At 43.6% G+C, this 23530-nt stretch overlaps 2 protein-coding genes across 4 annotated transcripts; one reads left to right on the top strand and one right to left on the bottom strand.

Moving 5' to 3' along the window:
- Nucleotides 1-38: 38 nt before the first annotated feature.
- On the top strand, nt 39-4229 carry rdh12 (retinol dehydrogenase 12). Of its 2 annotated transcripts, none has more exons than XM_029493413.1 (7): nt 39-135; nt 805-923; nt 1515-1670; nt 1745-1849; nt 2203-2412; nt 2769-2958; nt 3202-3330. In XM_029493413.1, exons 1-7 carry the CDS (start codon nt 65-67, stop codon nt 3302-3304), a joined length of 954 nt encoding a protein of 317 aa, XP_029349273.1. In that variant the 5' UTR covers nt 39-64; the 3' UTR covers nt 3305-3330. The 2 variants fall into 2 exon arrangements, with proteins under 2 accessions (XP_029349273.1, XP_029349272.1); XM_029493412.1 differs by having other exon boundaries at nt 62-135; nt 802-923; nt 3202-4229.
- zfyve26 (zinc finger, FYVE domain containing 26) lies at nt 3945-23509 on the bottom strand. 2 transcript variants are annotated; one of them, XM_029493365.1, is made up of 43 exons: nt 23401-23509; nt 22479-22752; nt 22311-22386; nt 22139-22225; nt 21781-21927; nt 21338-21677; nt 20559-20683; nt 20163-20327; nt 19934-20022; nt 19698-19849; nt 19398-19610; nt 18508-19089; nt 18222-18386; nt 17993-18138; nt 17578-17821; nt 17058-17321; nt 16857-16970; nt 16531-16692; nt 16158-16391; nt 15748-15853; nt 14754-15598; nt 14443-14642; nt 14176-14280; nt 13941-14063; nt 13237-13413; nt 12441-12690; nt 12213-12311; nt 11879-12066; nt 11600-11736; nt 11402-11430; nt 11145-11281; nt 10775-10995; nt 10405-10552; nt 10023-10232; nt 9155-9376; nt 8643-8840; nt 8324-8404; nt 8108-8235; nt 7839-8013; nt 7404-7463; nt 6847-7029; nt 6679-6729; nt 3945-6522 (listed from the first exon to the last, which is right to left on the bottom strand). In XM_029493365.1, exons 2-43 carry the CDS (start codon nt 22661-22663, stop codon nt 6310-6312), a joined length of 7776 nt encoding a protein of 2591 aa, XP_029349225.1. In that variant the 5' UTR covers nt 22664-22752; nt 23401-23509; the 3' UTR covers nt 3945-6309. The 2 variants fall into 2 exon arrangements, with proteins under 2 accessions (XP_029349225.1, XP_029349226.1); XM_029493366.1 differs by having other exon boundaries at nt 14443-14639.
- Between the last annotated feature and the right edge of the window lie 21 nt (nt 23510-23530).

Genomic DNA, 23530 nt, shown 5'->3' with positions numbered 1-23530 from the left:
GGTCGGCTCTGACATCAGCTGTTCTGCACACAGCAGCGGCAGAAAGGCGCACATCCGCCGCACAATGCTGCTCCTGATCACGGCCGGCTTCGGGCTGCTGACGCTGCTGCTCCTTTTATTGGCGCCTCACATACGGTAAGAAGTCGGCCCGCTTTCAGACACAAATCCGGTTGTTGGCCGACAAAGCAGCACATAGGAGCGATGTGGTTGCTCCAATCAGGCGCGTTTTTGTCATTACAGTTAAATGATGGTTTATTTGTTTGTTTGCTTTTTAATCTATTATTATTATTATTATTATTATTATTATTATTTTGATTGTGAATGACGTTGATTGGTTTTTCTGAGCAGGAAATCAATCTGACACACGGATGAGCTGTGGGAGTGTTTGCTCAGGGATGGAGGGATGGAGGGGGGGGGGGGGCTGATCCGGCCTATCAGCAGCCTGAGCGGGGGAGGAGGTTTATTTGTATGCATTACTCCAGCAGAGCCATTGGTTCCGGGGCGGGCCCTCTGTGTGGCGTGGGTCGTACGACCGGAGGCCCAGCAGGTGTTTCTCTGAATCACGGAGCCGCTGGACCAGGACGGGTCTGACAGGGACTCTACAGACTGTCCTCTTTTTTATTTTAGCCTGGCAGTCACCGTGCAGAGAAACGTGTTTCTTTTCTGTACACATGACAGTAAACACTTTGGTATGCTGTCTTGATCAGGACTCCCTGGAAGAAGAGATCTCCTGGGCTGGTCTGCTGAAACATTATTATTATTATTATTATAAAATATTAATGAGTGCTGATTGTGTGCCAGCAGAAAATATGCAGCAGGAGGAGTGTGCTCCTCCACAGCCCGTCTGGACGGGAAGACAGTCCTCATCACCGGGGCCAACACCGGGATTGGGAAGGAGACTGCGCGGGATTTGGCAATCAGAGGTCACTGTTCAGGTTTATCTTCATATTTAATACAGAGTGAGGCCCACATGATACAAGAAGAAGCTGTGATTAAAGTCGAGATGTGAAGAATTTGTTTTTGATACCCATAAAATTACAGTTTTAAATGTCTTGAAAGAAATATTTTCTTGAAAAATGTATTTGAACCAAATTAAGATTAGATCATGCTTTATTAGTCTACCTCAGTGGGGACATTTGCTAATTAAAATAAAATGTTATGAGGAAACTATGTCTTCATGGCCAGTCCCAACTCTCTAATGATGCTGGGTTCCTCGTTGTAGATTAGACAGTCTACTAAAAATGAAGCATTGGGTGCAATTTGAAATAAAATATATTTAACACATATTAAAGTTCACATGAAAGCATTTTCTGTGATTAAATACCAGGAAAATGCGTGAAGTTCATCGAAATATCTTTTTATAAGCTATAAGAGTTGAAGATGTATTGGCTGAAGCAGCCAGGTTATAAAAAGGAGTTAAATATCGGAGTGGCATAAAATGTGATTCAAGATTGAGTAGTGCTGCTTCTGTTTAGTTCATAATTTAGCTTACAGTGGCTTCATTCACATGACAGGAGCTCGGGTGATTATGGCGTGCCGGGATGTGGAAAAGGGCGAGGAGGCTGCAGCCAGCATACGAACCGCGTGCCCGAAAGCAGAGGTGGAGGTCCGAGAGCTGGATTTAGCAGACACCTGCTCCATACGTGCCTTCGCACAGAAATTCCTGAGAGGTAAGACCACAGAAGCTCCAGAGTGTTATTTAACACCAGCTGTGTTTATGGGTTTTTTTTTTTTTCTTCCTCAGAGGTCAACCATCTTCACATCCTCATCAACAACGCCGGGGTGATGATGTGCCCCTACACAAAAACCGTCGATGGCTTTGAGATGCACATAGGAGTCAATCACTTGGGTGAGACTTCACACGTGAACTGATTCAACCCAAAGATGTGAATTCTCATTATGAATCATAAAGCTGATGGATCCTGACTTTTTTTTTTTTTAAAGGTCTGCATTGTCTTTTAAAGGTGATGATGCGCGACAATCATTCAACCTTAAGAGACTGTTTATAAACAAATGCCCCTTTAAATAATTTCAGTTCAATCAGTTAAAACGTTACGTACACATTATGAAGATAAATTGAGATTTGTAAACTGTATAAATCTCGCCAGTACTGGTCCCTGAGATGATCTGATTGTATTTTGGTCACATACACAATCAGGATCAACGCTGCTCTGCATACAGTATGTGTCTCACCTCCTGCAGGTCACTTCCTGTTGACTTCGCTCCTCATCGGGCTGCTGAAACGCAGCGCCCCGGCCCGAATCATCGTAGTCTCCTCTCTGGGTCACAACTTCGGCTGGGTGCGTTTCCACGACCTTCACAGCCAGGGCAGCTACAACAGCGGATTAGCATACTGCCAAAGCAAACTGGCAAATGTGCTCTTTGTCAGGGAGTTGGCCCGCAGACTCAAAGGTATACAAACACACATTTATATAAACAAAACGTGAGAACGGACAGATGACCAACTCTGCTATGATAAACAGAGTAGTAAAAAAAGAGAGAGGATTAGTTGGGCTTTGTCCATGAAAGAGAAGGAGATAAAAACAAAATATAGACCTTGTTGGTCCCCTAATTATTTTAAACATGCAGTCCATAGAAGCTTCTTTCTTTTTGGATTGTCAAAAACATCAGCTTCACCTGAGGATGTGCCCGTGTGGATACATATATTCTGCACCATGGGACTATAGTTGAGTTAAACTTTAGACAAATTCTAACAGCACAACTCTACAGATGAGAAACTCATCGTATCCCCCTCTGTGACCTCACAGATACCAATGTGACGGTGAACTCAGTCCATCCGGGGACGGTGAACTCCGACCTGACCAGACACTCGACTCTCATGACAATATTCATGACCGTCTTCTCCATGTTCGTAAAAACGCCACGGGAAGGAGCACAGACCAGCATCTACTGCGCTGTAGCAGAGGAGCTGCACTCCGTCTCTGGGAAACACTTCAGGTAACGGCACCACGCTCAAACGCTCACACTCATAACTCCAAGGTTAGACTCAGCATTATTAGATTTGTTCTTGTAATTGGTCATAAAGCAACTGGGCAAATATCAATTTTCAGCTGGTTGTTCCTGTCCTGATCTGTCCTTTGAAAAGTGTTGCCATAAAATAAAGGGTGATACTAAAATTTGTTATCATGCACAAGGTCAACGAGAAATGAAAGTGAAGCTCTTGTGTGACTGTCGTTGCAGTGACTGCGCCCCCGCCTTTGTAGCCCCACAGGGAAGGAGTGCGGAGACGGCGAGGAGACTGTGGGACGTCAGCTGTGAGCTTCTGGGGATCGAGTGGGACTGATTGGACTTTGAACCATCATCTATCTCAGTTCTCTAAGGAGTCCTTATCATTCTTGCATTTTTTTTCTTTATGGGTTTGATGTTCTGTACTTTGAATGATTGCTACCTACTCAGCTGTCAAATTAATTATGTAAGAGGTACAACAATGTGAAGTTGCTTTTTTGTGAAATAATGCAGTAATTACATTATAACAACTTGGGTATTTCGACGCTCAACAACAGCTACACAATACAAACTGGATGGGCTGTATTAACATGTAACCACAAATGACTTTTTGACCTATTTTTGTGACGCAACGTGACTACAGTTTAGGCAAAAAATCTACTTGTATGTATAGTAATGCTGTAGGACACTGAAGGGTCGAGCCAGGGTAAAAGACCAGCATCTTTATCCAACGACATCTTTTCAGTTCTCCCGAATTTTGCAGCTAAACTGCTTGACTTTTGTGCCAGCCTTTCTAAACTATTGCAGGGTTTCTTACAGTGTTTCTAGGTTGAATATATATATACATATATATATAAAAAAAAAGAATTTAGTAAACTAAGATCAACGTCAGTCTGAGCCACATTCATTGCCTGAATTGCATAAATGTTTTTTCTGATAACTGTAGAACATAGAGGTTTGAAGAACATTTTGTTTTCTATTTTAAACAAGTCAGAGTTACAATCATATTACTGCTAATTATGCTGATTTTTTTTTTTTTTTTTTGACATTTGCATTTCCAAAAACTGCACATTCCTGGAGGAACTACAGTTTTGAGTTTTTAAAAGAACCGCCCTCCTCAGTTTCCTTCTCAGCATTCACAAGCAATGTTTCCAAGAGTTTACATTGTTTTATACAAGTCAAACATGCCTTTTACGACACTTACATTCATGTTAAGAGTTGAATGTTTACATTTGGTGTAAATAAACAGAAATGTTACTATAAAAATTAGTTTCATCATTCCTCCAAAAGCACTTAAATTAAATGCTGTCAGCAAAGACAGAGAAGATGTTATCAAAACAAAATTGTGATCATTGTGTTGCTCACAAGAAAAAACGATGAAAAGATGCGCATTTTGGGAAATAATTCATTTTCTTGCAGGTTTTTGCATTGTTCCCCCCCCAGAAAACCAAGCAGCGTTAAATTAATTATTTTATTGTCATTTTATAACACAAGAGATGGCAAAATCAATTATATTTGACATGATTAGTCTCTGCGTCATCAGAGCAGTAACTGTATTACATATTTAACTTTTCATTCTTTTAAATCACTAATATAAAGTGCGGCAGTGATGTGGGAACAATCCAAATTAGGATTAGAGTGCAAGAATGTCGTACGCGTGCATCTCAAACTGACTTCTTCAATCAGCTCTTTCCAGTCAGCTCTCACTGTCACAGGAACACGTCAGTCTCAGTCAGACTAGTGCAGCAGAGGGAAGCAAGGCAAAGGGACGACACAGTGTCTCCTCTAAAGAAGGACCTAACTTTTGACCATGTGACCAGAGTAAGAGCACAGTACCCTGAAATACACATTCCTGACAAGGCAGCTTCAGCAACACAGGTGACTGTCATGAGAGTGAATTAAAAGATACTTTTATGGTGTCATATCAGAACTGTTGTTCTGTAGGTTTGTATCAGGGAACATACAGGGGGCCACAGGCAAATCCCTGTTTTTGTTTTGGTTTTTTTTGTGGAAACATTAATTGACTGAGTGAGTTAATCATTATGAATCATTGTGGGTTGATTCTTGCATGAGCACAAAGCAAAAGCATGATTGAAATTAATTACACTGAGTAATCATTGCCCAAACCTCAGAGGGAAAAAAGACACAAACTAATCATCCAGATAAAACCAGTGACTAGCTGATTTTCAGTATGATGATTTAAACCTGATGTATAAAAGCGGGTCCCTTTCAGCATCCAACTTTAACATCTTGTGTATAAAATAAAACCCTTAACATCTTCAATGCCCTTAAATGTTTCAATTACTTTTATGTTAATTTCCCCTTTTATGCCGCGTGCTGGCCAGAAAGTTTGCTACACAATATAAAGCAGGTAAACTGATCAGGAACAAGAAAAAGTTTCTTCAGGTTGAAGCATTTTTTTTGACAGATGAATAAAAACCTTCCAAACACAACAGTGACATAAAAAACAACAACAAAAAGGTCTAAACATAATACATTCTTCAGAGGCTTTCCAGTCAGTTCAAGATATTTTCCCTTTGGGTTGAGGTAGGAGTCAAACACTGAGTTACTGTTGGACATATTGTGTAACTCGGACAGTATGTGTTTCACTGCACTTAGCAGTTCTGTTATGTAAGAGGTGTCACTCCAGCAGAGCAACATTGTTCCCCTCAAATACTGCGCGGATAACAGGGGAGCATTCCAGAAAGGAATCAAAGCACGGTGGTGATTTGTTAGATTTAAAGATAGCAAGTGGGCACGAATGAAGAGAGAGAGCGATCACCAGGGTTTCTAGATGTTATCTAAACACTTCATTGTCCTTGCTGGGTCAAAGAGATATTTCATCTGTTTCACCTCTGACCACAGCAGGTATCAGTGATGAGCGGGTTTCAAACAGGGAAATCAGAATTAAAGTGACTGGAGCTCTTTTAAAACCGACCAAGAACTGTATCAAGCTCCTGAAGGTGTAAGGACACAACCTTTAGTGACACGAGGCCGATTTAATCTGTGTTTGAGGCGAGCAGCTTAAAGGTTATATCAGCCAGCATTAGTAGAATACAGCCAAGTCTCTGACTGATCTGTTAACAGTCGGGTTTCTGGGTAACGAAGGCACGCGTCACAATGTAAAACTGGAGATGCTATAGGAGGGTAGTGCCAGAAGATGTTCGCTCATCTTGAGCTGAAGTTTGGAAAACTGTGGTTGTTGCGTTGATCTGAAAGCTCACTCACCACCCACATTTTGAAAAGTGTTTGTTACATTAGAAACCCTGGGTCCTCTCTTTTGCGGCTCCGGTTGTTCGTCTTGAGTGTTCTCAGCAATCCCTTGCTGTGGTGACAGAGCTATTACCTGGCGCTGGTTCGGCCCTGGCGCTGCTGGGCGGGTTTGTTGTGATGTTCAGAGAGCCACTGACGGCAGATATTCTGCATCACTGAGTCCTGCGCTACCTCAGCGGCCTGAAGGACGTCCTGGACCAACGGGCCCGCCCGGCTCGGCTCCAGCTTGACTGCGAGCAGGTACGCTGGCCTCAGCTTACTGCACAGCAGGTAAGCTTTGATCTGCAGAGAGGATGTGATGAGACTTACAGTAATTCAACTTTAGAGACGATGGATGATGACAACTGAAAATAAGCAGATCAGCAGAAAACCAAGCGATAGGACAGGATAGTGTAGGATGAAGGAGAACAAAACAAGATGCAGACAGTTTCATTCTACCTTGGTTTCTGCGCTCTTGGTTTCCAGAATGAGACTTTCCAGCTCCTTTGCCTGAATCAGATGAAGGACAACAGAAGTTTTTGTGACCCAAACAGACAACATGAAGCCAAGTCACGGCCGTTCTTTGTTATCATAATACGCTCAATTTCTTATTTTTATCAAGCTCACATCAGCAGGGGCCTTATCTGCCACAGAGACACAGCTGAGGATGAGGGTGTCACAGTCGTTCCTGGTGGCAGTGCCTGATTCACCGACACATTTGAGCAGCTGTCGTACAGCTCCATACTGCCTCTGTCTGACGAGCCTCTGGCCAGCACGGGTGTAGACTGCCTGGGCCTCCAGCTGAAAGTCCTGAGGCGGGAAGAAATCCATAATAAACGTATATTTTTTGCTTTTGATGCAAATCTGTGATTTATGTAATTAACTAAAATACGATTAAAGTTTAACCGACTTCACTTGAATTGAGCTCATTACTGTGTAAAGTTTTTGTTGATGCCATGCTGCCAAAGTTATCAGTGAATGGACATAACGGTTACTTCTGGTGATTTTGTTTGTCGTTGATGGATAAGAAAAAAGTGTCCTGGTTATCAGTGAACTGATAACTTTGGGGGGGAAACAAAAACTGGGCTGGAAGAGTCGTACAATGATAAAAGCATGTCCATTGTGTCTGAATCAACACGCCTGTCAAGGACATCTCAAACAGTAATCCTGAGAAATGAACATACCTGTATCACTCTGTAAGCAATGCCAAACCCCTCTTCTATGTTTTTTCCACCGAGCATGACCTGCAAAGGTGTTTATTATTGGATTTAATTCAATTCCCATCATGTAGCCAAACACTGTCACCAAAAGCTATTTAAAAATACACATTATTTGTATACAAGTATTTTTAGTATGTACAACTTTAATATATTCAACAATGTTCATTTTTGAACAGTTATAATTACAAACAGTTAGAAAAAAAAATTCCAACCTTAAAATGTAGCTATAAAAAAAAACTAATATTTCCCTGTTCCATTCAGGCAACATCTCTTCTATTAACAATCATTAATATTTTGAATTAAACTTCTCTAAAATGGGACACTGGAATAAACTTAATGCATCTTAAGGGGCTCGTCGGATGTTGCATGAAAATTAAGTTACACACAATTGAAACTCACCTTACAGGCGACCTCCACCTTCATGGGACTGCCCCCAAACAGTGTAGGTGGTGGACTGGCTCCAGGGGACTTGGAGGAAGGTGTAGTGGTCTGTGGGGACTTAGAGGAGGCAGCAGTCTCACAACGGTGGAGGAAGCGGGTGACCTCCAGCTGGAGCTCAATGGTGTTCATGTGCCTTATAAACACGAGTGAGCAGAGTTACATGAGGTAGGGCCGAAGAAATGATGACGGGTGTCGATAAAATAAGACAAACGGGAACAGGAAATTACCTGGACACGTCACTGGAGGACATCATCTTCCTCATTGTGTTGACCTGAGATTTCCTCCTCGCAGGGCCCCGACCCTGCTGCTCCTGCAGGTACGTCTTCAGGTGCTCTTTAGCTCTGACCAGCCAGCGCTGCACGAAGCCGAGGACAAATTCAGGAGCAGGTAAAGGACATTTTTAAAGGTTTGCCAACAGCATAATTTAAAACAAAGACACATACCTGCTGTTCTCCCAGCTGTAGGTATGAACTGGCTCCATGTGTGAAGAACCTGATACAGGTCATAGCTGCACGTACATGGTCCTGTCCAGGTAAAGAACGTTTTACAATCATAAGCCTACTAAAAATGTAAATTCATTTTCCTGTCTTTAATCTCTTTGGGGCACTTGTTTTAACTCTGATGTGTTGACGCTTCAGGACTCAGACACTGCTCTATGATCAAGTCGGGACATTTAGCTGCTTTCTTCCTTCCTCGTTCCGGGATGAAAAAACATCTAACAAACAAGGAAGGAGATGACGAAAACCATGAAAAGCCTCGAACCATCATGAACTGCTGGAGTTGGTAGAGAGTGTGAAAGTATCCCCGCCGCTGCAGGAACTGGCAGGAGGCGATGAGGTAGCGGCTACATGTTTCCAGGCCAGGGTCCAGTTTTTCTAGTATGCCCTGCAGCGTCCCAAGACGCCCCCGCTCCAGACTGGGCTGCAACATGCCCTCGAGAAACACCTCCTCGGGGCAGTCCTGGGGCACGATGAAGCAGAAAATCATCAGTCAAAAAAAGAAATGGGAGGAAATGGAGGAAATAGAGGCAATGGAACACACGACAATTTTCAGATTATAATGCAGAAAGAGAAAGGCGCAGACAGATTCAGTCACCCACAGCTTCCTCTTTGGAGGAGCACAGTGCAAATGCTTTCCCAGTTTAAAATGAACCAGGTCAAATTAAATCCCTTTAATATTCAAACACAAATGTACACAGTTTGAGTACCCTCACATCCTCACATCAAGTCATAAAGCTTCTGCCATCAGTTGTTTTCTTCCTTACAAAGACTCACCTTGTTGAGCAAGTATTTCAGCGCCTCAGTCACACAGTCGTGACGCATGTAGAAGCTGATCAGTGCCAGGTGAGTACCGTATGTATTCAGGTAATACAGACACTCCTGCTGGAGGATGCTGCTCTGTGTTTGTGCTTCCGGCCGCTCCACAGGGCCTGCGTCGCTCAGAGCTTCCTCCAGCTCCCGCAGGGATGCCAAGATGTCCTCACCGAAGGATTGACACTAACATGAACAGATGTGTATATGTAATTCAACCTAATTTAAAATTGCACTACATAAAAGGTTAAAGTAGCGGTGCCTGCATTCCAATCATAGTATGATAAGGTCGGATAGAACAGCTGTCACAGAAACACAAACACAGGTCTCTGAAAAACACACACAAGCTTAGCAAAGCTCCTTAACTGGAAACTAGCACATAACACCAGGCCATCACACATAACCCACAAGCATCCTGTCAGTGTGTTGAAGCCAAGACCACCCCCGCCCCCACACACACACTGATATGAGTGAGATTCCTCAGGTGTCGTATACCAGGAGCTGGGGGTTGAAGTATTATTGCCCCTTTACTCCTCTACTATATGTAACAACAAAGCTAAATTGCTGCAAAATCATAAGCTGACAAACGATCAGTGTGCATTCATTGTTGTAGTTTTTTTTTTTTACACTTGCATTCATGGATGATTTTGTTGCTGGACATTTTAAGTACATCAAGTGAGAGTTCATGCAGGATGAATTACTGTTCTTAATTAGGACGATCATTACACAGTAGGAACAAATTTTCCCCCTCTCTGGGCTACAGTGGAGGGGGAAAACAGCTGCTGAGGTCGAAGTAATGCAGGGTAACACAACAACGAGAGTGTCTTCCTACTTTAGTCAGAGTGGGCTGTATGGTGGTCTCCAGGTGCTGGACAATCTCCTGCAGCAGCAGAGGACCCTGGTTGAGCTGGTTCCGGTCCATTGGCGCCTTCAGACAGCGAGAAAACTTCTCCCTCGCCACAGAAAGGTTTCGTGCCTTCAGAGAGGCCATCCCCCAGGCTTGCCAAACGCCACCAGGATCTAGGCCGCTCTTGGTAGACACCTAACAAACAGAGACAATGAGAGCCAAATTGAGGATTTCTGCACAGTGATTGCAGTTTCAGATACTTTACCGCCCTGAAATAATAAGAAATTGCGGTCATTTGGATTGCCTTGTTTGGGACATGGTGCGAACCAAGGAAGTGTCATAAAATAAAAAAAGCTGTGTGCCTCACCTCCACTGCTAGCTGGTAGTGCTCTGCCTCAAGCAGCTGGTTACGGAGACGCGTGACAGCTGACGTCTCCAGGATGTCATCCAGAGAAGGAATATATTTGTAATTGGCTGTCACTAGAATCTTAAGCACGTCTACTTTACTGATGTAACTGTGGACACAAGGAAGCAAAACAACGAAAGAGCAGGAAGATAACAGTCAGAGAAAAATGCCCGTAATTGCTAAGATGACTAACACCCATAAATCACATCGCATGCATATCCCTCTGCGGTGCATCTCGTTTGCCTCACTCTCACACAGTCAGAAAAATTCTCACTGTCCTTAGAAAAGTTACAAACTGTTCACATCACAATCACCTGCAGTTACATCTCACCTGTCACACAAGGCGAGATCTTGGCTGCGGCCAACTTTGACAAACATCAGCTTGGCACTGAAGAGCAGCTGCCGCATGATGTCAGTGAGGAGGCAGGCGTCCACCTCCGGGTTGGTCAGCTTACATGATAGAGAGCGGCAGTGGACTATGAGCTGGTGCCCACAGGTGGTTTGATCACTGTGCAGGGACAAAATGGCCACGCAGAGGTAGGCACTGGGAGCCTGGAGAACATTGTTAATATTATTGTGTTTACAGAGCTGGTTCTACAGGAGAACATCTGAATACCAGTGAGGTGTCAGCTGGTAAGGATGTTTGAAATATTCAGGTCAATCACATCATCTGGTGCAATAATAAATGCTCATATCCAGACCTGTTCATAGTAGAACTCGCTCCGCTGCATCTGGCTCTCTGCAGGGTTTGGGCTGAGTTGAATGTGTCGATGCACCACTTCAGGCAGGTGCAGCATCCCATCTAAAACTTCCTTCGTCACCACAGGGCTACCAGCCACTGCACAAAAAAAAAAAAAGAAAAAAAGAACGTGTCTGTGAAAAATGAAAGGTCTTCTGTAATATAACACCCACAAGTTCAGATGAAAGCAGAAGCATCAACTTTTTTAATATTATTTACCTTCCGCTGGTTCCAGCTCATCATCCGAACTGCAAATGGACACGGAGGAAAAAAAACACGCTTTAGAAATCTGAAGCAATGTCCTCATTTTGTGTCAAAACACTAAAACAGTCAAACTGCTCACTTTTTAAGGAATACCATAAATTCCTGTGCCTTTGAAATAATCCTTTTATTGTTGTAATCAAATGAGGATCTTACTCTGGGTGAAAGTAGTCGTAACACTGATCACAGACTCTGACTTCATCTCCTGGGCATCCCTCCAGAGGCATCTTACGCTCAGAACATGCGTGACAAACCAGACGGCCACATCTCCGACAATGATGTCGTCTGTTGAACTAAAGGATGAAAACTAAAGTTAGAAAAACATTGTGTGTTCATACTGTTCAGTTAGAACAAAATACTTCACACATAATCTGAAGAGTTCTTCCCGTTCATTCATTAAACACCAGTGAGTCTGACCCTGCTTCACCCACTCACCATGGTAAACCTCTCGCGCTGGCAGACCATGCACACATGCTGTCTGGTGTCAGGGACCCAGTCTTTACGGGCTGGGGGCTGGTCCGGAGGCTGAAACTTAGGAGACGAGCGGCGCTTTCTCCCTGCTGAGCTCCGGTCCCTCTCCTTCTCCGTGCTGTTTGAGGAGGAGGTGTGTGTTGGCGTGCTGTCTGTATTTTCACACACATTAGGGAAAACATTGTTAACCAGACACTCCAGCTAACACACTGATATCACACCATATAGATGAAAACCAGATTATGAATGAGAACATAGAAGAACATATGTTGTGGTTCTATCGGTGTCAAATGCTCACTTGCAGAAGTCGTTGGAGATTCAATTCGACTGGATGACAGGGAGGCGTTGTCTTGGGCAGGACACTGCATCAGCACATCCTGAAGGCTGATTACAGAGTCTGTAAATAAAATGTATCTGGGTTACAATGTGAGCTTGGCAATATTTAAGCCTGATATTTCCTGTTGCATAAGCTCATATTTTATCCTGAGTTTCCAGATTGCCCAGCCACTGAGTGCTGTTCACTGACCAGATCTAGACCTCTCTCTGGGGGCACAAGAGAAGTCGAGGGCCTTGCAGGCGTAGTCTGCTAGAAGCTTATCGATGTCCTGGGCACCAAAGCCGGCCTCCTGACCAACCAGGAGACTCCGAAGGGTTTGCACTACCAAGCCTGCCCAGTCCACTTTCAGGTTCATCAGAAGCTGCTCCAGCATCAGCAGAGGCTCAGACAGCAGGGGGAAATAGTCCTGCCTGGCAGCTGGGGGCAGAGTCAGCAACACCTGGAGGGAGGAAACGTTCCCTGCATGATGCAATTCAGCCAAAACTGAAGTGGGAGGCTTTGAAAGTGTTCAGCTAAATCGGGTGCATTCATAACAAACCTAAGAACCACTAATATCATACAGTTTAAACCACTAAACACACATCCCTTTCTGATCCGGTGAAAACTGGTAGTACTCAAGTATTCATACTTGGACCAAATTAGTTAATTTACTCAAATTTCTCCAGCAGTTGAAAAGAAATAACTCTCTGTAAAGATGGCTTTGACACAAGGGAACTCGCTATAACATCTTGTTTCTCTTTAATACGCTACTTGAACTTTTTTTGTGGAAAACCATGTCAAATACCAATTTCCCAAAGCTGATAATTACTTTATAAACATGCCTGGAACAAGTTTGTCGGAACTGAAAAGATAAAAGACTCAGTTCATAGACATGTAAATGAGTTTACAGAAGTAACAGAAGTAATATGTCTATATATATGCCTAATGTAATTTCTTCTCCTTTGACAGGACAGTTCTACTAATGTATATCTTCATATTCACAAACCTTAGAGCCCAGATGGAGAGCGTGGATGTGGCGTCGACGTGCTGGAGAGACCTGCCTCTGAAAATGGAGGGTGAGGTAGTCAGACAGGAAGTGGCAGGCGGCCAGTCCAGGACAGCGGTCCAGAGCACGTTCACAAATATCCAAGCCAGCCACGAAATCAGAGAGACCCTCGAGTAACTAAAGAAATAAAAAAAGGAAACAAGGAAGAAGGAAAAATAAATTCAGAGAAACTGTTGTGAGCCCAAAGGCAGGCAATTTGTCCACCCCGACAAATGTATGAATGGATATGCATGCATACATTATCTATCATGTACTGTCGGCCTCTATATGCGAGTTTGCTTGTATCTTTGTAGCATATATATGTGATGTGCAATTAACATGAAAGAATGTCTGTTTTTTTTTTCTTTAAAAAATATAAAAGAATTAAAATATAAAAATGACAAACAACATCTAAAACAATCATTGTTAAAAGTTCCTTAAGGGTAAAGGTTTTAATTATAGAGTGCACCTATTTATTAGGAAGTGCTGTTTTTAAGAGCATATTTTAGGAAGTTGTCAGAAGATGATATTCGCTTGTGTCAGTTTTTCGACCCTGAATAATTAATTTAATGTGTTTACTGTCAGTAGAAAAGGCCAAGGTTAGATCAGATTAGTGACTTCATGACTTTATATGATAGATAAAGTAGAGGTAAAGTGGTCCAGACCTGGAAAGCCTCATCTGTCTGTCCCTTCTCCAGCAGATGAAGCAAATGCTCAGTCTTTAGCTTCAGTCTCAGCTGGTCAGATACAGGATAAAGTTCCACCCACTGTGCACAAAGAGCAAACTCCTGCAAAAAAAGATAGATAAATTTATAAATAAATAAATAATGTGCAAGTTTTGTTTTTTTCCCACTTTACAGGCAATTCATGTTCATCTGCAGTAGTTTCTGCTCCACCTACTTTGGCCTCCACCATCATGGACAGCATGGACTCAGAGTTAGTTTTGGACTCAGCCCGCAGCTCCTGCCAAGTTGCCCATGGCAACGGAGGCTGTAAATTCAACATCTGCGGCAACAGAAGCAGGAACAAACACTTGCAGTATAAGCGTACCAATCAAAGGCATGATGTATTAGACATGACAAAAATGTCAGGGAATAACTGTGACGCAATTTACAGCATTTTCTGTGGGATTAATGAAATGTGTTCCAGTTCAGGTCTGGGAATTACCCAGTGATAGATGTCCAGTTCTTTCTTCTTGAGCTCCAAGTCTTTTCTCAGTGAGGACATTGTGTCCGGGTCATTAAGGCAGAACTCGAGCAGCTCCAGGCAGGCCGACAGAGGCCATCGCTCCAGAGCCTGGAGGGCAACGCGGGCTCGCAGGTTCGCATCCTGGACTCGGAAAAGTTGACCTGTACCTTCACCTCCTTCTGAACACAGACAATCCAATTAAAAACAAACATCTGTTACACTGAAAACTCCTGCTGTGATACAGTTACCTGGCATTTGCTTGAAAGAAAGTGGACCTTAGTGATTCCTACCCTGTAATGCAGCACAGGCAAGCAGCTGGTCTCTCAGCACCCCCTCCTGGATGCAGCCTTGTCCGTATAGCTCCAGCAGCCTGAGAGCTCGGCCAATGTCTCTGGAACAGAGAGCATCCTGAAAGGCCTCTGCGGCCACAGCCTGGGCAATGTCTTCCTGTGGTCCAGAAAGCAGGAGGGTGACAAGAGGTTTTCCACAAATCACAGATCCAAGTCCAGCAGAGCCTTCTTCTCCCTCACTTATCGGAGCGCCCAACACTGGGTCAGCCATGGTGTGGAGGTAAGACCACAAAACAGGAAACTCTTTGAGGAGGCTGTCAGCTTCACGAGAAATCTGCTCACTATCCAGGATGACCTCTTTACGTCCACTGCGGAAATACCCCGACCATCCAGAGGACTGTGTCCGGGCAGGTTCTCCTTTACATGCACTCAGACACACCAGCGTGGCCAGTAATGGGGAGCGAGACTTCAGGAAAGAAAGGGCCGATGGTGTCAGCAGAAAAGAATTTGAGGAAGATGAGGAGGCGGTAGATGAATGAGAGGGTGGTGAGGTGGAGAGGTTGGTGGGTGTAGCAGATTGGTCTTCAGCTGAGGCCTCAGACTCAGAGCTCAAATCGGACTGAGGCTCAGTGATTCCAAGAGTTGGCATGTGCTCCTGAGCATGTTGTTGGAGCAGGACAGACAAACTGGCAACACTGAACACCCCATCACCTTTTCTGGCCTGATCGGTGTCTCTGTCAGCACCTGGACATGACAACCAAAGAGGCAAAGTCTCACAGCATCGCTGAATGATCACCTGCTGGACACTCAGCCGCAGACCCTCCTCCTTTAGCAACGACAGCACTCTGGAGACAAAATAGCACATGAAGTAGGTGAACTACTCCGCAACTGGTGAAATGTCTGCAGTGCAACAGCTCCCCATTTGAAGAAGAATTCAAATTTCACTTAACTTTGCTAAAGGCTTATATGAATGTGGTAAACCTAATGTGTATACCTGTCAGGAGACACCTGTCTGTCAAAGAGCAGATGAGAAAGAAGCTGAAATGGGGTTTGAAGAAGAACCAGCAGTGGATTCCCGAGCTTCACTTCACTGCTCTGGTCTATAAGAAACAGCAAGAGATGCAAGTCAGAACGGGTATGAGAAGAAAGCGTCACAGTCTAGATAAAATGGCTGCACTGTAGTTTTGTATAAAACATGAGCTAATTACAAGATAGTGTAGGTTGGGAAGGTGAGTGCCGAAATGTTATAACTGAGACAGTGAAGAACTTTTAATAAGCGCTAAACTGTTAAGGCTTGTTATAGTTTTCCACTCCCAAAAATAATTTAAAAAGATGCTCCTTTTTATAAAATTGTTTCCCTTTCAGTAAGACATGTAATCTCTTCTCATTGACTAATCATTTTACCTTCAGATCCAAGACTGCGCACCAGCACAGATGCTAACGTGTTGACATAGTCGAGGAAACTCCGCACATAATCTGGTGTGGCTAGGTCTCCGCCAGGCTCAAAGGGGCAGAGCTGGTCCAAAGAACGAAGCAGCTGTTTCATGCTGGAGCGCACAGGATGAGCGTCTAACTCTGACTGTTTCAGATTGGCCTGTTCAACCAGGAGCGCCATGAGAGGGCTGCTCACATTGCCGTCTGCCAGGAGGTGAAACAAACATGTTCATCGTATTGCATCTAACAAAAAGCAGACCTCAATGGCATTTAAATGTGACAGCCAGAACAGAGAAAGAGACTAAATGAATGCAGCCCATAAAGCCATTGTTGCTGTGACTACCTGTAGCAGTGCTCAAAGTGTGCAGAGTGGTCTCCAAACGCTGAGCCAGCCCGAGCCGGGCAGTGATGGACTCCTCGCTCAGTGTTGGGTGACAGCACAGGAGCACTTCTTGAATGCAGCAACCAAATGGGCTGGCAGATACTTGCTCTTCCCCGACAGTCTCTATAAAGTATTCAGTGTATTCAGATCATTCTTCATATTAAATATCTGGCACAATTTTGCACTGAGCAGTGTTTATTTGATCAGCCATTTTCACCGTTTGTCCAGCACAATAATCTTAATCCATAATTTCTATAAATATATTATGAATTTGCATTTGCACTCACCTGTTTTGACTGAGCCCTTATTCGTAGCAGAGTGATTGAGGATCTTGTTGATTGTTTGTAACACCATGGGAAATCCACAGATCCCCTCAGAATGAGGAACCTTAGGTTCAACTCCTACTCCCACAGAGAAACAACAAACATTAAAATGAAACTCCTTTTGTGCTGTAGCCATCACCTGACCCTAAACTCCAGTCTCCACACCTTGGGCTTCCAGGCTGCTGATGAGCCGGCGCTCTGCTGTGTCCAGCAGCTGTCGGGACGTCTTCCAAAGCTGACAGTGGCAGCAGGCCAGGTCAAAGGCAGCCATAGCTGCCGGGCTGAGCTCTTCCAGCAGCGTGTAAACAAGGCCAGAAGGGTCAGTGGAGCAGCAGCTCAGCCAGTAGCCCTCCTCCAGTGAGGGCATTGGGTGAGCAGGGGTGCTGAGGAGACGGTCCGCCAAGTCTGAGATGGAGTAGAACGCCACACCTGCAGGGAAACACACACGTTATCTGCCATGGATGGTATATTTCACTTTAATGTTAGAAAATATAAAAATATAATATTATAAGAATATATAATAAATCTTACTAATAAATAAATAAAACTCATTTAATCACACATCACATTACAGGCAGTCATTAAGTGAGAATTATATATATATATATATATATATATATATATATATATATATATATATATATATATATATATATATATATATATATATATAAATAATAATTACCTGCAGCAGCAGCACTGCCAATGGCCTGCAGCGTCGAGCGCCCACTGCTGCCCAGCCGAGCCCTCGCTGTGCCTGATGCAGCCGTCAACCCCAAGCCCTCAGAGGACGAAGATGATGAAGACATAGACTGGCTCTCCATCTTTTGCTCCACCTTCCCCAACTCCACCAGGACTTCTTTATAACGCTCCATGAACACCAGCTCTCCACAGCAGGCAGAAGATCCCAGATCAAACACCAGGCATACCTGCAGAGCAGCAGACACACACAGCACTGAGTTAAAGACATTTCACATACTCATATTAAAAAATAAATGTTAGAATATAAAAAGTTATTCACAGAACATTTAATTATTTAAGTGGTAAATAAATAAAGAAACAAACAAGCTGATTTTTCGGGTTGTGTTTGCCAAACAGACCTGGTGCGCCTCCATGAAGTTCCCTCTGCGGATGCAGGACATGAGCAGAGACTCTGGAGGGGACAACATGGCAGGGACCAACCAGCTGTGGGGACCTCCGCATGGACAAACATCCAATTCCACGCAACCTGCTTCTGTCCCTCCATCTGAAAAAGGACAAATTTCAATTGCATGGCTGTAGAGTGAAAAGTAATTAAATGAGACTTTCACAGGTAGATATGTCGCTCACCTGATAAACTCGTGCTGATTTCTCTTTTGAGTTTCTCTGTGGAGGTTTGCCTCTCTGTACTATGTCTCCCTGTTCGTCTCCTCCTCCTCAGGCTTGAACTCTTGCTGCGTCCCAAAGCAGTGGTGGAGCAGCCAACGGCTGACAACGGGAGTGGACTGTCTGAGCCTACAAAGGAACCAAGACATCTGAGCTAGGTAGGACACGAAGACGATCTCCAGTCAAATGTTTGCGCTTTCCTTTATGGCTTGCAAGAAGTAAGGTAACTCAAAAAGCTTGTCCAGCTCACCACTTGCATTGCGCTGGTTGCTGGTGATGATCTGCAGCCTCCATTGAGCCTCCGCAGTGCGTTTGGACAGCCTTTGCAGGCGAGCCCCAAATGTCTCAGCTGTCACAGAGCAGCCAAGGCTCTCCGCCACCTCGGCCTCTCGAGGGAGCGCTCTTCCCGCCTCCTGGCCCTCCTGCTGACCCACCACACACATGCCCTCCAATCCTTCTTTCAACAGTTTCAGGACACCCTCTATGGCTCTCACATCGACCACAAAACCCCTGCAGCCCTGGATGAAGTGCCCCAGGTCCAGGTGGCTACGGTGGGATGCTGTTGGTGAACTGGCACACAGTTGCTCTTTTCTGCTGTCACTCTCATCAGCTTTTGCTTTTGCCTCTAATTCTAAATTTAAAAAGTCCTTGCAGACATTCTCTGTGTTCAGACTTGAATTTGCATCTTTTTGAATGTGCTGTGCAAAGTCAGCAGTGGACAAAAAGAGCAGGGAGAAGATGTTCTCCAGGAGCTCCAGGCGGAACATGGCCGGCACAGCCTCCAGATAGAGCTGGCACTCTGACAGGTAGTGCTGGAACTGCAAATGGTAACCTGAAAGAGAAGAACAAAGTCAGGATATAATGAAGGGAAAAAAGTGGAAACGTTATTATGAAAACCCTTAAAAAGATTGCCCTGTTCTAGAGTCAGTAATATGGTATATTTTTTCAGTTTGTTTGTGCACTACTATGTTTGAACAGAGGAAAAACAAACTGAGTATGAAAATTCTCAACGCAATTACAGCAGTGTCATCTTTTCTGCAAGCAAGATTATGATCAGCTAAAATCAGCCGACAGGAAACTTTTCTATCAGCTTTCATCAAACTAAAACTTCACCGCAGAACAGACAAACAGCATCCTTACCTTCAGAAGAAGATGAGACTTGATTCTGGTCTGTACCTGCATCAGTGGGCTGCAGTTGTTGTTGCTGCATGGACTCACACTCTGTGCAATTAGAGTATTTATGTGCATTTACACAGAGAGCATAGATGGCATATTTCATGGCACAGAACCCCTGAAACAAAACTATGTTCCTCTGTACACCGGGGATGAAAGGACCGACGGCCTCTGGGTACTCTGCAAGAAAAACAAAAAGAACATCAAGTACCCTATTTTTCTGGCAAGAATTTCTGATTCCAACGGACAAACATGGATGACGTTAACCTGCTCCTGGAGAATTTGGCAGTTGCTGCAGCAGGTCCAGTATCCTGCGCTCCTCATACTGGGGCAAAGGAGTCAGAGAATGCAGAATAGAGAGAGCTGAATGATTGTCCAGCGTGTGAAGCTGTGTCAGCAGGGACTCTGTGGAAATATCTCTGCACAGAATGAAACAAGACAGATAATAATGTGTGAGAAGAAATGAATGTCAATTAATGTCAGTAATAAGAAAAGATGCTTACGGATTGTTGTTTTTACACCATTCAAGTACTCCGAGCTGAGAGGACAAAAGATTGGCAAACTCCTGCAGAACAGAGTCGCTGGCTGATGCCTAAAATGATAATGAACAGCAGGATCCACTTACCACAATTAAATAATAAAAATATGAATCTGCATTCTCACTTAATTACACTGAAACAGTTAGGTGTGTGCTGATGTGTGGACAGCTGGATTTCTGATTTATGGTCTGACCTGCTCTCTGTGAAGGACACGGAGCAGAGTTTGAGCTGAGCTCAGACTGCGACACTGAGTCCATCCCAGCAGCAGCACCAGACGAGACAAGGGCTGGAACTCCAGCTGCAGTAAGTCCTTCAGCTGAGAGAAGTCCTCGTGTTTAATTAGGTCCAGTGCAGTCACCTACAGGAAGAAACCAATCCAATTACATTATTGAATTTCATCACATGCGAGTGCAAGACAACTTTAATTCACTATTGAAGTCTTGTGATAAACAGAATGTGGAATTAGAAAACCACCAACACAGGACTGTCTGCGCTTAACTACTAAATTTGAAAGCTGTTGGAAACACACTCATCACACCTGAAACATTTCCTTACAGTAATTATTGATACATGGTACTAGTACACTTACCAAGACCTGCTCCAGGAAGTGCTTCCCACTACTAAGGCACTCAAAATAGATAGTCTTCCAAATGGATGGACGATCCTTGTGGCAGCATAAACTGAGAGCCAGTTTCTCTGCTTCAGGGAGGTCCACTATGAACAGACAAAGATCTGCAGTATTATTTTAAAGGGAATACTAAATTTTATAGTTTAAATATGGACAAATGAGTAAGAGAATTCATACAAAAAAAATAAAAAGGGAGAGAAATATATTGTTTTACAATAGACAGGATGAAAGCCACTTGACTTACATTATGGACATTGCATAAGACTCTAAACTTCTTCCTTGATATATATAGACTGAATAATCAATCAAAAATGTGTTGCCCCAGTATGAGCAAATACAATCTAAAAATGGCACTTGGAGGAAAATGGAACAAAGTCTGTGCAGACACTGACAAAGCAAAATGTCACATGCATATTTCCATGACAATCAGGAAAAAGTGCCACAGATTTAAACCACAGAAGCAGAACTGTGAATAAAATAGGAATGAAAGCGGTGATGAAAGCAGTGATGAAAGCGTTTCTCTACCAACACTGAGTAAAGAAGGTGGACTCATTTTATATATCTCTCATTATTTTTAGTTTTGATCATTAAAACAGCTGAGAAGAAGAACCGATTTAAAGGAGCAAACTGCTGATTAACCTGGAAATTGATGAATCTATCCACATCACATACAAATACAATTATAATTCAAATATATGTGCATTTTGATGATCCAAAGAGAATTAAGGAATTAAGACTACCTTGTGTGTCAGGTGAGCTCCTCAGCAGATGATCCCTCTGAAGCCTCAGAGCCGTAGAGCAGTATGCAGAGACAAGAGCATCGCACTGAGGGCGGAGCAGCGAGCTCAAGATCCTCTCCTCTTTAAGGGGTCCGTCTCTGGCTGCCCAGAGCGCCTCACACAGCGCCTCAAACTGACCACTGCCTCTATGAGAGCTCCATGGCATCACAGCCAACATTGAATATATCTCCTCAACCCATTCCTCCACTTTCTCCAACTTTCTTTCTGGCTTTCCCAGTTTCTTCATCAGGTACTGGATAAATGTGTGCTGCAGAGTGTGGACCTTTGTGGATGACTGGTCCTGCAGGACAGGGGAAAAGAAAATATATGGAGCTTGTAGAGCTTAAACAAGGAGCAGCCAAACAACTGATTAAGAAAACTTGATATCAATATATTTACTCTACCTGTAAGAAATGTGTGAAAGACTGGGCCAGTCTGGGCTGCTTCTTCTCCAATAAGGTTTGGAGACAAGACTGAACAGCAGCATCTGTTGTCTTTGAACCTCCTGCATCCTTCTGGTTGGGCTGATCCAAGAAGGCACAGTGCAACTCCTGCAGAAAGGTAATTTATCTCAGTCATGTATTCAATCCACTAACAAGACAGTCACACCATGCAATAAAACGGAAAAGATGACATTAATCATTGATCTGTGTGGTTGCTGTTGTTCCCATAGGTTAAAGGATGACTTTAAACCTCTTGTTAATTGTGGAACAAAATATGAATTGGTTTCTACAACGGTGGGTTTGCTTGACTGACAGTAACCTTGAGAACAGACTCTGTCATCCCCTCTGACTCCAGTTCCTCCAGGAGCAGGAGGAACTCCAATTCTCTCCTGATGTCAGGAGAAATCTGCAAGAGTAGGGCAAAAAGAAAAGGTGCTGTTACAATATGTCAGTGTCAAATGAGTACAATAAAGTGCACTTCATGGCGTTACCTTTTCTTCTGTCCATTTCTCCAAAACCTGCAGCCAAAACCAAGCCAGCTTGTGGGGACTGCCCACTGTTTCCCATCTATTAAATACCAAACAATCATTAAATGTGCATCACAAATGTACTGGTTCACATAACGGCTCACATCTTGTGCTAAAAGCAGCATGACTCACTTTAACCTGTAAGGATGGCAGACTATAGCTTTGATAATGTCTCGAAGGTTTTCTGAAACTGTGGAGTTGACCAGCTGTGGCACACAGGCACTGGCCAGCTCCCACTCTCCATGCTGCAGGCACCTCTTGAAATACTCAAAGAGGTCCTGAAGTGAAGTCTCGGCTTCATGGCCGAACGGATACATGGCCCCTTCTAACCGCGACACTCCCCAGGTCAGCGGTCACAACTGGAGAGGGACCATCACTAACACACAGCCCCCTGAGCTGTTCCTACCTGAAACAGAGACATGAATTATGTAATGCAAGAAACTGAATATGGTGATTGGCGGTTTCCAAAATCTTTTAAATGAAATAATGTCTTGTGCACATGATTACTCAAACAATTGTGAAAATGAAACATCAAGATCCACATCATGGCACCTCACAAAATAAAATGAAGCCCCGACCCTTAGTTTCTCCTCTAAAATCATGATCTTTTCTCATTTTCTTTTTGATACAAAACAAGGTAATAATCTGACAAGTGACAGCCGTTTGTCCTTAAATCTCTTAAACCTGTTTGTTTAAAGAACGTCATTCAGAAGCAGGATAACCAGGAATGTGCATATTTACAAGTGTTACACAATTTATTTATATCTGTGCCTTTAAGTGGAACACACAAACAGACACGGAACAAAAAAAGCAGTTCTAAGTCAGAAACGCCTTTCAAGAGTTTGTCTGAGTTTTGTTTTTGTCAAACATTTCTTCCTAAACGCTTTAAAGCTTCAGCTCTGACCGTTACCTAATGTGAAGTTAGCATTAGCATTAGCTACACGGGTGCTGACATGTTCCTAGCTGAGACTTTGCGTTACTCAAATAAATTAACGGACAGACACACACGTGTACGGTTGTTAGAGATGATCGCGGGTTGAACAAAGTTACTTACTCATGTCTTAACGCTGCCACTGCGGTTTATTTACGCCCGGGGTTACTGTTATCTGTTGACCTGTTATGCTAGGCGGCTAGCGCACATTAACAGGGTCATGTGACCGAAATCAGATGATTCTCCAACGCTG

Source organism: Echeneis naucrates, chromosome 22 (genome assembly GCF_900963305.1).
Source record: "Echeneis naucrates chromosome 22, fEcheNa1.1, whole genome shotgun sequence".
Classification (NCBI taxonomy): Eukaryota; Metazoa; Chordata; class Actinopteri; order Carangiformes; family Echeneidae; genus Echeneis; species Echeneis naucrates.
Note: the sequence above shows the minus strand (reverse complement) of the source record. Positions and strands in the feature narration are given on the sequence as shown.